Raw genomic sequence first — 13,574 nt, forward strand, 5'->3', positions numbered from 1 at the left:
TGAGCCTCTTGTAATCAACATAATACAGGGTCTTTGGGGAAAATTTAAGTAAATTACCATGCCCTTTAGATGCTGCTTGAGAGAGGAGCATGAACGGTGGAAGCAAGTGTCCAGCAACAGCACTTTCAGTGGTTTGTCAACCCTTCCATTCAGAAAGCTCAATCCCCCACGATGCATCTGTCTTAAGATTCTCAGTAGAAAAACCAAGCAAATGCCCGGGCTACTTTGGGAAATTAAAAGAGGATGCAAGTGTCTCAAGAAACTGCAGCTCTACCTTTGTTAGACACTGGTAGAGCAGCAGAATCCAATAATGTATTCTTTGTATTGCAACCTTAAACTGACACAGTCTGAATCTGCCAGGATGTGTTTCAACTTCAGTAACTTGAAACTGACAATTAATATGATCTCTATTAGTCTGTGATGATATTTCACTAGATTGATCTTCCAGTTTATCCAGACGGAAAATGCCTTATACAGCCAGAATTACAAATGCAAAACAACAAAATCATAGGCATTAGTGGTCTTTTGGGTTCATATACAAGGGCTCTGGTTCAAATGAAAATCAATTTTCTGCACCAGGCAGTTAGGTGCTGAATAGACACAGGACTGACCCAGACAGGAGCGTTCTGTGTAAGAGATGTCATCACTTGAACTCCCATGCAGACGCAGCCCATTCTAAGCATTAGCAGGCAGGACACCAAGCCCTCATCCATCTGGGAACTAGTGGAGCTGGACATACTGTGTGCTGGTAGGAAATGGGAACTTCACAGTAAGCATCTACAAGTTCAGCAAGGCCATTAGAAAGCCCATACGTGCGCCTGAGCTGGAAGACACTTGGGGTGAAATCCTGGCTCCACTGAAGTCAGTGGGTGTTTTGCAAGTGATTACAGTGCTGGCCCACATATAAGCCCTTGGGATCTTATCATCAATGGAATGAGTCCTGGTGAAAAAATCTGCATCAAATGAGGGGGAAAAGGTGATAGCAAACAAGAAGTCCAACGTTTGTTTTCATTTATTAATTTGTATTTAGTACAAAATAGATCCCAACACAATGGATCAGTTTATTAAAGTGAAACCTTTATTCTAAAAGGTAACTTATTAACGTTTCACAGCTGCAATGCAAACAGAAAGAAAAACAATGCATCTTTAAGCTGCCTGATTAATTTACTGGCAAAATTCAATTCTGTGTCCTCCAGGGTTAATATAAGTGACCATGCTAGCAAGGAAAATTTTAGCAAGGAAATCCAGACAAGAGTATTCCTGATATCAGAACAGCAATTCATGCATGTCTGTCATCCACTGCATGCAGTCAGAAGAGCTTTTGTTATTTACCAGTTATTTACTAGTAAATGTTTGATCCACTTTCTGAGAAAGCTCCATTCATGCTTTTAAGGACTATCCTATTTTAAATGTAATTTTCCTACAGCTTATGGGCTTCATTGGTTGAAATAATGGCAATCGGTTACTGGGCTCACGCACTCCGGTGAACAGACAGCCCCCGATTCTGAAGCCTTCCTACGAGAGCCACTGCTCGTAGCACTAACACCGCTTCCTGGTGTAAATGTGTCCCCAAACTGTGATCCCTCTCCTAGTACCTAGATCTCTGTACAGAGACCATTTTGGAGGGAACACAACCCAAAGAGATAAACGCTCCTCTGGGGTTGCATCACACATTATCTGTGAATGTCCCAGAGCTCCACGGCGTATACGTTGCCTACATGAACGGACAGGCAGAAGGCACTGCCGGGTAAGTCTGACCGATGTAATATTTCACATTTACCGATTTGTTTTTTCTAGAATTGTGGGGAGTGGGAAAGTGAAGTGAGAACAAGCACAAATCAGGTAAGATGACCACGGTGTCCAATGCCTTTTTCCCATCTCCCCATAATGAGCTGAAAGGAACCAACGTGGACTAGATTCCAGCTCGCACTCTCTTAGCTGTGTTGGTTTTCCAGGAGCAGATGAGAAGAGTAAGAAGGTGCCAGTTTTACAATCACTCTGACACTCCTCCGATAGGAAGGCCCCATTCACATGCAGGAAGTGAACAGCAGAGCTAGCACTTTCATATTTTTCCTCTTATTATAAGGCTTTCTGCCTTTCTGAGGCTCCAGGACTCAGATCATAATGTGCATTTCACTACTTACAATGTGTCCAATCCTGTCCGGTGGCGAGTGCCACCTGCAGGATGGAGAGCGCCCATAGTTCCTATTGGTTTCAACAGCAGTGGAGGAAGCTCAGCACCGTATAGGCTCAGGCTCCAAATTCGTAGACCCTAAAACACTGGCTTGGAGGAGTATCCTCTGTGCCTCTAATCCGCACAGAAGTGGCAACAGTAAGGACAAATCCTGAGGGATGTGGAACACTTTTCCTGCACCTACAGCTCTGTCTCCTGGGGGGAGTTTAGGAGCTCAGAACCTCTGAAAATTTGGTCCTAAATCACTAACTAAATCAGTATTTCCACTCATATGTGCATAGGGAGCCATGTGTCTTGAACTGGCTCAGGCTATAGTAGATCTATAAAACAGAGGCTGAGCATTCTTTAGGGACAAGGATCTGATTTCATTCGGATTTGGTACAGGATACCATTTGTGAAGTATCATAGCACGGTGTGCCTCAGTTATAAGTAACTTACAAGAACCACTTCCCTTATCACTGAAATGCTGTCTTTTATGGGTACAAATAGAGTTGAGATTAGATTCAGTACATACATCGTATCAACTAAAAGCCCGGTTGTAGTACAGGTTTTAAATCAAAATTCTCAGGCTCTGCTGGTGTTTTGCACTGTGACTATTCACTCCCTGGAAATCACTCTGGACGTATCCATTGCACCTGAGTGAGATGAGGACACTTACGTCAGTAGGTTCCCTGGGGCACACAGCGATCGTTCTTCTCTCCTGCTCCCCTCAAATGGATTCCCGAAAGATCGTTTCCGGATCATCGTTTTAACCAAGATCTGCAGGACAAGATTGATTTCAGTCAGGGACAACCCTTTCCAATAGCAGTGCATTTCCACTCAAGAGTAACGGAAATGTTTGAAGTTTATATCAAACCGATAGAGTTTGTGCTTTAGCAAACTATTGAAAACAAGCCTAGCCTGGGCAAAGTTTTCATTTAACAATAATGACGACTGCCAGGTCTCCAACTGCTTAGTACAGAAGCTCATTTCTTTATCTGGAACTCCTCAGAGCTACATATGCACACTTCAAACCACAGGAGACTGGATATGAAACCTGAGTGAAGAATGCAACATTTTCTTCTCCAATAATCTTTCTAATTCAAAAGTGAATTTTGATTTGCATGTATCTGTCACCCTGCTGGGTTCACTTTCTGTGAACTTCTAGCTGCTTGGTCTTTAACGGCAAGAATACTCATTAAAAACACAATTTGCTTGGGGGATTTGGGGGGAGGGGTGGGGGAAGGAATTTGCTTTAATACTTGCCAAAACTGAATTGTGATTGGAAACTCTATAGTTTGTACTGAGCTAACTTTAACTGCGAAGCACAACAGTTACAGAAAAAAAGACTTTGAAATTCATGTTACCACTTAGTTTCATAACTTACATGTTATTGCATCAGTTCCCTGATTGAATTAAGGATGCAGCTAACCATGATAGAGCAAACTGTGAGTATTACAATCGGGTGTATAGTTTGAATGTACTGTCAGTGGGTTACAAAGTCACTCATTGTGATTAATGTAAAAAGCCAAGAGTGTGTGAATCTTATACCTCAGTGTAACATTTGCAGCTTGACAGGCAGACTAAGAATTATTCCCTGGAGAAATTTGTGAATAATTTTGAAGAACAAATCAAAGTTGAGAATTCTGCAACCTGTCAGTGGCCAACTCATGAACAGAAAAAAAGAAAGAGAGAGGCAAAACAAGTTGAATAAATCATTCATTTTGCACTCAACTGTGCTAGACACACATTGATTTCAAATGGGGCTGTGGGTACTCAGCACTTCTGGGGGAAAAAAGGTCGAAACTTTTTCCAACGTTCTCCTTCGATTGTAAACTCTTCAGGATGGGGATGGTATTTGCATCTCGCACAGGGCAACACACAATGTTTGCATTTAAAAACCAGTCTATTACAGGGACGTTAAAGCAGGTGAGCTATTCACAAACAAAGGCAGAAATAAAAATGGAGGCAGTTTTTTTTTCCTTTCTTCTAAATGACGACTTAAATCAAAGACGTGACAGCAGGACAGGAAGGAGGTTGCTGCTAATGAATTCCAGGTGTAGGAGATTTGGGGTTGGGAACACAGAGATTGTCTGATGTGAAGCTGAGCCCAGGGAGGAGCAGATGCAGAGACTATCCTTGCCGGGCCTGATCCTGCAAAGCTCTGAGCACCCGCAATTCCCACAGAACTCAGGGTGTGCTGAGCTGGGCAGAATTTGGTTCTCTAAAAGGAAAGAGGCCATGGAGCACAGATTGCTCCATTGTCTGCTCACCAGAACACAGGCAGACATGGTTGCCAAAAATCATTGTTCTTCCTCCCAGATTTGTTCCCGCTCAGTAAAGCGAGAGTCTGGGGCACAGCGGCAGGAAGGGGAAGGCAGCACAGCACCTCTCAAGACACCTTGTGGCGCATAGTCAAAAAGCGGAAGGTACAAACTAAAACGATGACAGTGCCACTGAGCAGCCATGGCTCCAGTGGTGGTCAAAAGAACATCTCAATAGGCCCAGGGACACCTGCTTGAAGTCCTGGTCTCTGTTTAGCGCAGCCCTCCTCTCCATATGGTCCAGAATTTTAAATATGGTTCTGCTGTGGAGCTGGGCTTTGCAATCATCGAGAGGCAACGTATGAGAGCTTACCACAAGCTGGCAAGATGGGAAAAACCAACTTGTTTCCCTTTTTTCCTCCACAGCACCATATTACAAACAGCCACAAGAAAACCCTAAGGCAAGTTAAGAATAGTCTTCTGCTAACTCCCACTACTATACACCGAGATTTCCCTTCAGTGCAGGACACAGGACAGGCGTGACCAAAGGCCCAGAGCTGCCAGGTTAAAAGCAAGTCGCTAATGGGGAGTTACAAGCTGGAGTTTAGAAGGTCCAATAGAAGCACCAAAATCCCACTAAACAGCAGTTGCAAGATGGCAGCCACAGACGCTCCAATCAGATGGTTTTTAGAAAGGGGTTAAAAATGACAGGGGATGGGAAAGCCTCAGCACTAGGAGATAAGAGACTCAGATCTGCAGACCAGCGGAAGTGTGACAAGAGAGCAACTTAGACAACATCCCGTCTTAATGGACTGCTCTGAATGATCTCCAGACACACAGAGTTCAGTTCCACTCCAGCTTGAGGGGAAGGCTATCTCCACCAAGCAACTGACTTTGTGGTCTCTTTAGCAGCTGCTTAGAAGGGCAGTGCTGTCCTAGATCTATTTCAGGAAAGGTTTCTGACCCAGAGATGCCACATGCTGCTGCATGGTGCCCAGATGCCACCCCATGGATGGGTGCATTAGAAACAGAGAATACAGGAGTCCTGGCACTTAGTCCTCAACTCTAATCATTCATCAGCACAGCTAGGTCTGAGCAGTGACACTGGGGCAGTAAGATCAGACCATTTTCCACGCACGCACTGAGCGAACGGTTGGCCTGTGTTACTCACCACTGTGGCCAGGCTCGGGATGTGTTTGACCGAGTTCTCGACTTCTTCTTCGGTCACCTCGATGAGCGTGCAGTTCTCATCCTCCGTTGGCAGTGGCTCCGCTCCGTTCTTAGTGACCCACGGGTGCAACTTCAATTAATAACACAGCCTGTCAGAAACGATTTCCTCTTTTGGAAAAAATGAGAACAACCCAGACCTGGCAAGCGCACCGCATCTCTCCAGCTACAGTACTCATAGGTCTGTGAGTTATTAAGGAATCAGGGATGCTCTGCCCTTTAATCTAGTGAGCTAGAGGAATGAACAATCTCAAATCATTAGGACTAGAGATGACATCAAACCAAAACTCCAGATGCACACACCCTCAAACTTTGGGGAAGTGCAACTCTAGATCCAAACTCTGTGGACCAGGCCTGTAGTCACATAGGAAGGGAAAGTATAAATAATGGGTGGCACTTACAATGCACTTTGCATCCATGGATCTGCACATGCTTTACAAAGATAGGGAGCCATCATTACTCCTATTTTACAGATGGGAAAATGGAGGCACAAAGAGGTGAAATGACGTGCCCAAGGTCACGCACAGAGACAGTGGCAGAGCTTGGAGTAGAATCCATGGAACTCCTAGTCCCAGATTTTCAACAGACCGCAGCAGAAATGGGAGAATAGGTTCAAAAGAAAAGAAGAAAATTTTTGCCTGCTCTCCAAACACCATGAACCATTGTCCAGTTCTTGAACCCTTTCTGAAGGTTCAGAAATAGCTCATTAACTCCCCCTGGTTCCTGCCTTTCCCCAACCTTATTTGCCATTTTCACAGCTGTTCAACCCTTCTGGGCTCCAGCAGGGAGAAAGGGACAGAAGTCTCCTGGGAAGGCTGTTTTGCAATATTATCCTAGTAGCCCAGGAAATACTGGACTCAGACAATTTCTTTATGTGGCCTAGTCTTGTAGGCACAAGAGGTTCCGGGATGGAGAAGGCTCAGGAGGGCCTGAAAAGGAGGCATTGGCAGATAGGGGAGGGAGCAGTGAATGATAAACTGACTCCAGACAAGACTGAGCAAAGAAAATGCAACAAAATAAAAACAGCCCGGACAGTAGCGAGGTCGCAACTCACCAACAAGGCTTCATTTCCAACTGGCAAATACCTTGATTTCCGGGACTGAAATCCTGGATTCAGGGTTTTTATCCAGCATCTGCATGATCAGATCCTTGAAATCCTCGGTAATGTCTGGCCTTGGGAAATTAAAGTGAGCCATGGGTTAATTTGAGAGCGTTCACAGCCACTTCTCATTGACAGGTTTCATCATATCAGCTCATTTCCAAAGCGGTGTTTGGGGGGAGGGATAGGTCTGGACATAGCACCCGGGGCTTAAATACCTGTGCTTCTGCAGATTGCTCAGACTAGTGCTAGAGAATGACCATGCTGTGTGCACACTCATTTTTGCTCCATCACAGAGCTGAATCCCGAGGCCCACGTTGCCCAGCACTCACTTTGGTAAAGCTCTGAGCGGAGGTGACGGTGTTTGGGAATGGGATTAAATGAAGGAGAACCAAGGATTAAGGAGTAGAAGAACATTTAGGAATCCAGGGGATTACTCAGATCAGTTACTTCTTCATTTAGTCACTGCCTCCGGAAGGAGGGACCCACCCCCATGTAACTGTCCCCAAAGGAGTTTCCATAGGAGAAGCAAATACACACTGAGATGACTAGGAGTCAAATAAATCACCACGCTCAGAGCGGTCAGGGATGGGCAGGGTATAAAAAAAAAAGAAGATGGAGAGATTGGACAGAAATCCACCGTGTGGCAATGGAAGAGGTTAATTCCCTTTGGAGACTCCGGAACTTAAAAATCACAAACATTTTTTCAACAGCTGTAGATCAACAAATTTTGACCCCATGCCAAGTTTGAAGGGAGTTTTCCAGGGATGAGTGCAGCAGAGAAAGGGACGTATTGGTGGTTTGGGTTATAGTTTTGTAAAATCTCATTGGATAAGATCCAGTTTCACCTACTCTGTGCTTTCTGGGAGCCTGGGGGGGGAAATGGTGTTCACTTTCCAATTTGCATAAATAATAAAAAGCCCTCTATGTACTCACTGATCTGGGAATTCCAGGGGTTGGGTCTTGATTTTACTGTGTAAACTTAGAATCCTCTCATCCATAAAAGGGCACTAGTCACAAATAAACAAAAACAAAACAGGATTTGTTAAGCAATAAGGCAATTTGGTGGAGTCAGCAGAACACATCACTTGCCTTGGGAAGAATTTTGCAGGTTTCAAAGGAGAGGGAGAAAGAATTAGGAGGAAAATACAACATATGGCCAATTTTCTCATCACATTATTTTGTTCAGCTTCATTTAAAAACAACAACAAAAATGACACCTTTACATAGCGCGGGCCCAAAGGACAGACCAGAACAGCTCCTGGTTGAACAATCTGGACAGGCCCACCCTGCACTCCTTGAGCATTCTGAAAACAGAGGAGCTTCTCATGTGCAAGCTCTATGGATTGACCCTAGGGTTTGGAAGGGAGCCCGACAGAGTCATCCATTCTTCAGCATCATTTATTAAGCCATCTCTCCCTCTACGTCCCATTGCACCAGTTAAAATCTCTGTTGGATGAGCTCTTGCTCGCCCAGGACTGGCACAAAGATGTTCTCAGCAGAGGTGCCCTCTGCTGGTCAAATGGATCTACTGTTTGGTCACGTGCAGGGTACGGGAAAAGCTCGCCCATTTACTTGGGCTTTCAACTAATGAATCTGTTAGCATCACAGCAGGCATGGGCCATGTGCAATTTCACTGAGTCACCCAAGCTTGCGGTTATTGATTTTAAACTGAATGTGAAATGCCCAGATGCCATGACAATATAAATGAATCAGGGCAGGAATTACTTCATTATCACTAACCATCCCCACACCCAGTGAGAAAAACCGCTGCAGTAATGTCCAGACACCCTACGAGTGAATGATTAGACATTCATAAAAAACCACTTACGGAGCTGTGGGTTGCACAAGACACTCTCTAGCAGAGCCCTGTGCGGGACTAGGGTAGAGCCCTGCAGCAAGACTGGGATCCTGTGGCCATAATAGTGGGAGCAGGATTTTAAGAAGTCCCCATGCAGGTCTCTACTCTACAGCAATGAAGCCCTGCAGACGGACTACGCAAGGGGCTGGGTCTTAGGAGCAGCAGCTTCATTGTAAGGCAGGCCTCTGCACACCCTTTGCGCTGGAGGAATGTTAACCTATCCCTGTGCTGCACTGGGGACGGGCCATGGGGGAAGAAGCCATGACGGATCAGGCTTTGGGGGGGGAAGGGGATATAAATTTCACCCTATGAAACACCACCCAGAGCCTTGTGTAGAGACATGTTGACTCACTGACCAGGCACAAAACAAGAAACTCATTACCTGTCCAAACACAAAACAGAAGAGCGTGATTCCCATGGCCCATACATCCAAAGCCTTGGAAGAAAGGAGAATAAAATATTATAGCTAGTTCTTGCACATGGAGCCCGAAAAGCGTGTATATATTAAAGAGACAGTTATAAAGAAACCTCACTACAAAATACCTTGCCAGAAAAGATTTTTCTTGTTTCTGAGAGGGTTTCCGGGGCCATGAATGCAGGGGTGCCCACAGTGTTGGTCAGGAGGGCATCGGTTCCTTTGAACTCATTGCTCACTCCAAAGTCAGCGATTTTGATGTGACCATCTTCCCCAACTAGAAGGTTGGAAGGTTTAATATCCCGGTGGATAATCTTTTGATAGTGCACTGTGTGTTAAAGAAATAGCAGGACATTTAATGACAGTGCATGCCTGTAACACAACTAGGGGATGGTAGCTAAGAGCAAATGACCAAACACACAGGGACTGCAAATCTCAATTAACAAGGACGTCAAAACTAAGGGCTAGATCCTGAGCTGGGTCAGTCAGGGTAGCTTTGCTGAAGCCAGCTGAATTACAGCAGCTGTGGATCTGCCCCCAAGTTGTTAAGACCGCCAGTGGTTTCTGTTTACAAGCTTACAGTATTCGATGCCTTTGATCAGATCCTGAAAGTAGAACCGAGCCTGATCTTCAGTGAGAGGTTTCATGGCAGGGACTTCCATCACAGGCCTGGAAAGGCAACAAAGCAGGGCTCATGAGGAAGAGGGGTACAGTTTAGAACCCACAAGATGTCAGAGGCTTCTTTTTCTGACTGACGTTTAAGAGAACAGGTAGCAAAGCTCTGACCCAGCAAGAGACAATGGATTCTTTAGCTCATTACCCTGGCTATCCCACAACTCTCCTTCATGGCTTCAGCAAATGCTGTGAATTAACTCACTATAGTAAACCAGAACATTGGCATACTAGGCCCTGTCTACACTATAAAAATAATCATGTTGCATTGTTGTGGCTCAGCATGTTGACACATGGTTTTTAGTTATCTCTGGGTCTGTCTACACTGCAACGAACACCCGTGGCTGGCCCATGTCAGCTGATTTGGGCTCATGCTACAGGGCTGTTTAACTGCGGTGTAGATGTTTGAGCGTGTGCTGGAGCCCAGGCTCTGGGACACCCCACGGACCAGCTCCAGGTGTTTAATTGCAGTGTAGACATATCCTATGTCACCAGAAAAAACAAGCTGGGGAACTCAATTTTAATATGGTAGATACAGTGGCACCTTTACACTGACTCTGCCTAGGAAAGGCAGTTGCAGACATTCAGCTGCCCCTGCTACTCCAAGGGAGAGATTTTATGTCCCCGATCTCTGGCTGCATTAGGGCCCCTTTGTTGCACTACGCTGTTGCAAAGCAGCCCTAACGCCACCGGAGCCAGCCACAATCTCAGCCGAGTGGGATCCTCTGCTGGTGCAGAACTGGAAAATAGCTCCTACATTAGCCCTCCTCTTGGTGGGTGGCTTAGGGGACATAGCTGGGGCTCCCCTAAAACCCAGCAAATCGCAGCTACTGTAACTGCCCCCGAGCTTGACAGCTTGCCTAAGTTACAGCAGCCCCCAAGCTGCCCCAAACTACCCTGGGGAGGGGGGTCAGTTCAGAACACAATGGCCCAGGACGAGGACCAGGGAAGTAGAAAAGTGGCTAAAAGTCACCTTTGCGGCCTTGTGAGTTACGCTGCACGTTCTTTGGCTGTAGCCAAAGATGGAGGCCTACATCTTACCTATCCCTCTACATAACAGGTTCCATGATTTCCCCTCTTGCGTGGGCACCTGGATGGATGGCACCGTTTCTGTCACCCCAGAATATCCCCCTGGTTGTGATCCACACAAGAGCCCGAGCAGCAGGACTCTGCTGCCCTCAGTGGCATCACGTTCATGCACAAATGCTAACTTGGCAGTGGCAGTTCCTCCCTTTATTATTAGATGGCCAAATCCTGAAGGATTCAATCAGCTTTGAGTCAGGCAAAACTCTTACTGAAGTCAGTGGGAGTGTTGCTTGAATGAGGGTGGAATGAAGAAATTAGGGTCTGGTCCATTAGGATCCGGGTCATTAACATACACAGTAAGGTACGTGCATACAGCACTGGATAAATTATTGGATTTTGGCCCTATAGATAAAGTTTCCCCATCCCAAAGAGCTTGCAATCTAGAGACATTGCCTAAGGCAAACATTACAGGAAGGCAGAATGTACACAGGATAGGAAGCAGCCATCACAGTAGAAATGCTTCCTGGACTAAGTGGTGTTTTAGAAGCAGCCTGAAAGTGGAGATCTATACAATTCAAAGATTGAGAGAACTAAGAGCCATTTCAGTGAAAGACGCCTCTTACAGACACGAAAGTGCTGAGCTGCCCTCTCTTAGGTCTGATTCTCATTGAGGTTTGGGCTTGTGGGAAGAGAAGTTTCCAAGGATTTCCAATGTGGTTTCCTCCTGTCACCCAATCGTGTTTCAAGTGTCTTCAAACCCACTTCCTCAGCACACGCTGGGAAAGCGGCTCTAGCGGGCTCCACGCCAATCTCCCTCTACACAGTCACACAGCACAAAAACTAAAGTGGTATACCGAGGCTCTCTCCCATTAATAGCTGTGTACCCGCTCAACCTCAGAATCTGGTTCGTATCACTCTAAAAAGTCAAAGTTGGACAGGGGAAGGGATTAACTGAGTCACATTAGAAAGAAACAGGGTACAGAACTTGGAACAGCACCTTGGCAGCTGTTTGGCTTGCACATCTGGACCTTACATAGCTCTTCCATAGGTCACAACGGATGGCTGTACTGGTCCATCAGTTCATCCTTTCAGAACTGTATCCTTTCTATCTGAGGGACAGATGGAATTTTCTTCAACCCCAGGAATGTCGGTCTCCTCTTTTTACTCATTATTTCCTTCAAACTAAGAGATTTAGGGACAGATCCCAACCTCTATTACACCCATGCCAATCTGCAGTTGCTCCCTTAAAGTCTATGCAGTTGCTTTGGATTTACTGGGACTGAGAGCAGAATGTGACCCTTAACGTGGCCATTGCAAGGAAAATCTCCCTTCTCCACTATAGCCTTAGTTCCCCAGTTTTGCACCCCCTCCTGTGGTATCTCAGAAGAAATGTTGAAGCACAGGATCTGGTGCCACGCCCCCATCTATTTAGGATCCATCGCGGTTTCTAGTGTCCCAGGGCTAACTGCAAAGTTCAGATCATTCTTTTGCCATCAGCATTGCAGGGGTGTTGTTTTTTTGGAAGGCGGGTGGGACTCACAGAGGAAAGTTAAACTAATTAGCTCCACCTTGACATGTGTCTCTTTGCCAGAGAGTCTGCTCATTTTCCCAAAAGCTGTGGGAGATGCTGCTGCCCGTCTTGAATCTCTGAAGGATCCAGCATCTAATGAAGTAGACAGAGCTGAAGAGATGCTAGAGTGCCTTGCTCTGTCCAAGAGTCCCCTTTTGTTCTTCATATTGGGGGAGGATGCCCATATATTTATCATTGGTATTATAATAGCAGCTAGAGGTCCCATCCAAAACCAGGGACCCACTGTACTGAGCACTGCACTAATGCATAGGAAGAGACAGTCCCTGCCCTGAAGAGCTTGAAATCTAACCAGAGAAGACAGATCAATGGTGGAAGGGGGCAGAGAGATGAATGTGACTCGACCAAGGTCCCACAGCATGTCAATGACATAGCCAGGAATAGAATCCAGGTCTCCTGAGTCCCAGTCCAGTGCCCTACTCACTGAACCATGCTGCTTGCACTGCCCACCCCTTTGCTGTTCCTGTAAATGATCGTCTATATCCTCCTAAATCCCATCTCACGCTAGCACATGATGGTGCACTGCAGACACTCAGCAGGCTGAGTGCCAAAGAAGATTGATGGATCACACAGGAAATGGCCTCACAAGTCGAGAGCATCAGAAGATGACCCATTAGCATCTATTATCTATTGCACAGGATTACCCTCCACTAGCACTAATGGAAGTTGCCTACGCCTCTCAAGGACAGAGGAGACTACAGTACACAATTACTTTTCAGCTGGATACATGGACTTCCCCACTGTAAGATGGGGGGAGAGAGAAAGAGGTGAGGAGCGCTCAGCATTTCATTCTCTCTCCAAGATGACCCAAGCTAATTCTCAGTACTGAGGGAGAAGATACATATCAACATAACCTCAATGGGTGTTTAAATTCTCATGCCGGAAAACTGTATCATCAATCCACAGAGAAACACATTGGCTTACTGTGTTTTCAGCTTCTTGCCCATGATAATAAGGGAAATCTTCAGCTCTAACAGTTTTATTATTTGAATTATTATAGCACCTAGGAGCCGTAGCCATTGTGCTAGGGGCTGTACAAACATAGAACCTACCCCAAAGAGCTAACAATCTAGTTTTAGTTACAATTACATTGCTAATGCTGCTTTCATGAGAACTGCAAACAGCCTTTACTAAATTCAGAGATACTTTCTCCTAAACTTCTCATGCCATTTAAACCCTATTTTATTTTTCCTAGAGTTTTTCATCTGTAAATCTCAAAACACTTGACAAAGTTCAGTGAGCATTATTA

General features: G+C 45.5%; 2 protein-coding genes across 4 annotated transcripts in view; one reads left to right on the forward strand and one right to left on the reverse strand.

The window, feature by feature from the left end:
• The window catches only part of P2RX4 (purinergic receptor P2X 4), a 42,534-nt gene that overhangs the window by 18,776 nt on the left and 10,184 nt on the right, over positions 1-13,574 (forward strand). The window contains exon 12 of the mRNA XM_074972811.1: positions 1,798-1,842. Coding sequence (XP_074828912.1) covers positions 1,798-1,842 — 45 coding nt within the window. The remainder of the gene's footprint in view (positions 1-1,797; positions 1,843-13,574) is intronic.
• Positions 1-13,574, reverse strand: part of CAMKK2 (calcium/calmodulin dependent protein kinase kinase 2) — a 47,516-nt gene that overhangs the window by 4,496 nt on the left and 29,446 nt on the right. For 2 of the 3 annotated variants that reach the window (XM_074972809.1, XM_074972808.1), the window contains exons 10-16: positions 9,620-9,708; positions 9,168-9,367; positions 9,007-9,060; positions 7,700-7,773; positions 6,750-6,837; positions 5,609-5,737; positions 2,853-2,953 (exon numbers count right to left, since the gene is read on the reverse strand). In XM_074972809.1, the coding sequence (XP_074828910.1) occupies positions 2,853-2,953; positions 5,609-5,737; positions 6,750-6,837; positions 7,700-7,773; positions 9,007-9,060; positions 9,168-9,367; positions 9,620-9,708 (735 nt within the window). The remainder of the gene's footprint in view (positions 1-2,852; positions 2,954-5,608; positions 5,738-6,749; positions 6,838-7,699; positions 7,774-9,006; positions 9,061-9,167; positions 9,368-9,619; positions 9,709-13,574) is intronic. The other variant, XM_074972810.1, reaches the window with a different exon arrangement.

Source organism: Natator depressus, chromosome 15 (genome assembly GCF_965152275.1).
Source record: "Natator depressus isolate rNatDep1 chromosome 15, rNatDep2.hap1, whole genome shotgun sequence".
Classification (NCBI taxonomy): Eukaryota; Metazoa; Chordata; order Testudines; family Cheloniidae; genus Natator; species Natator depressus.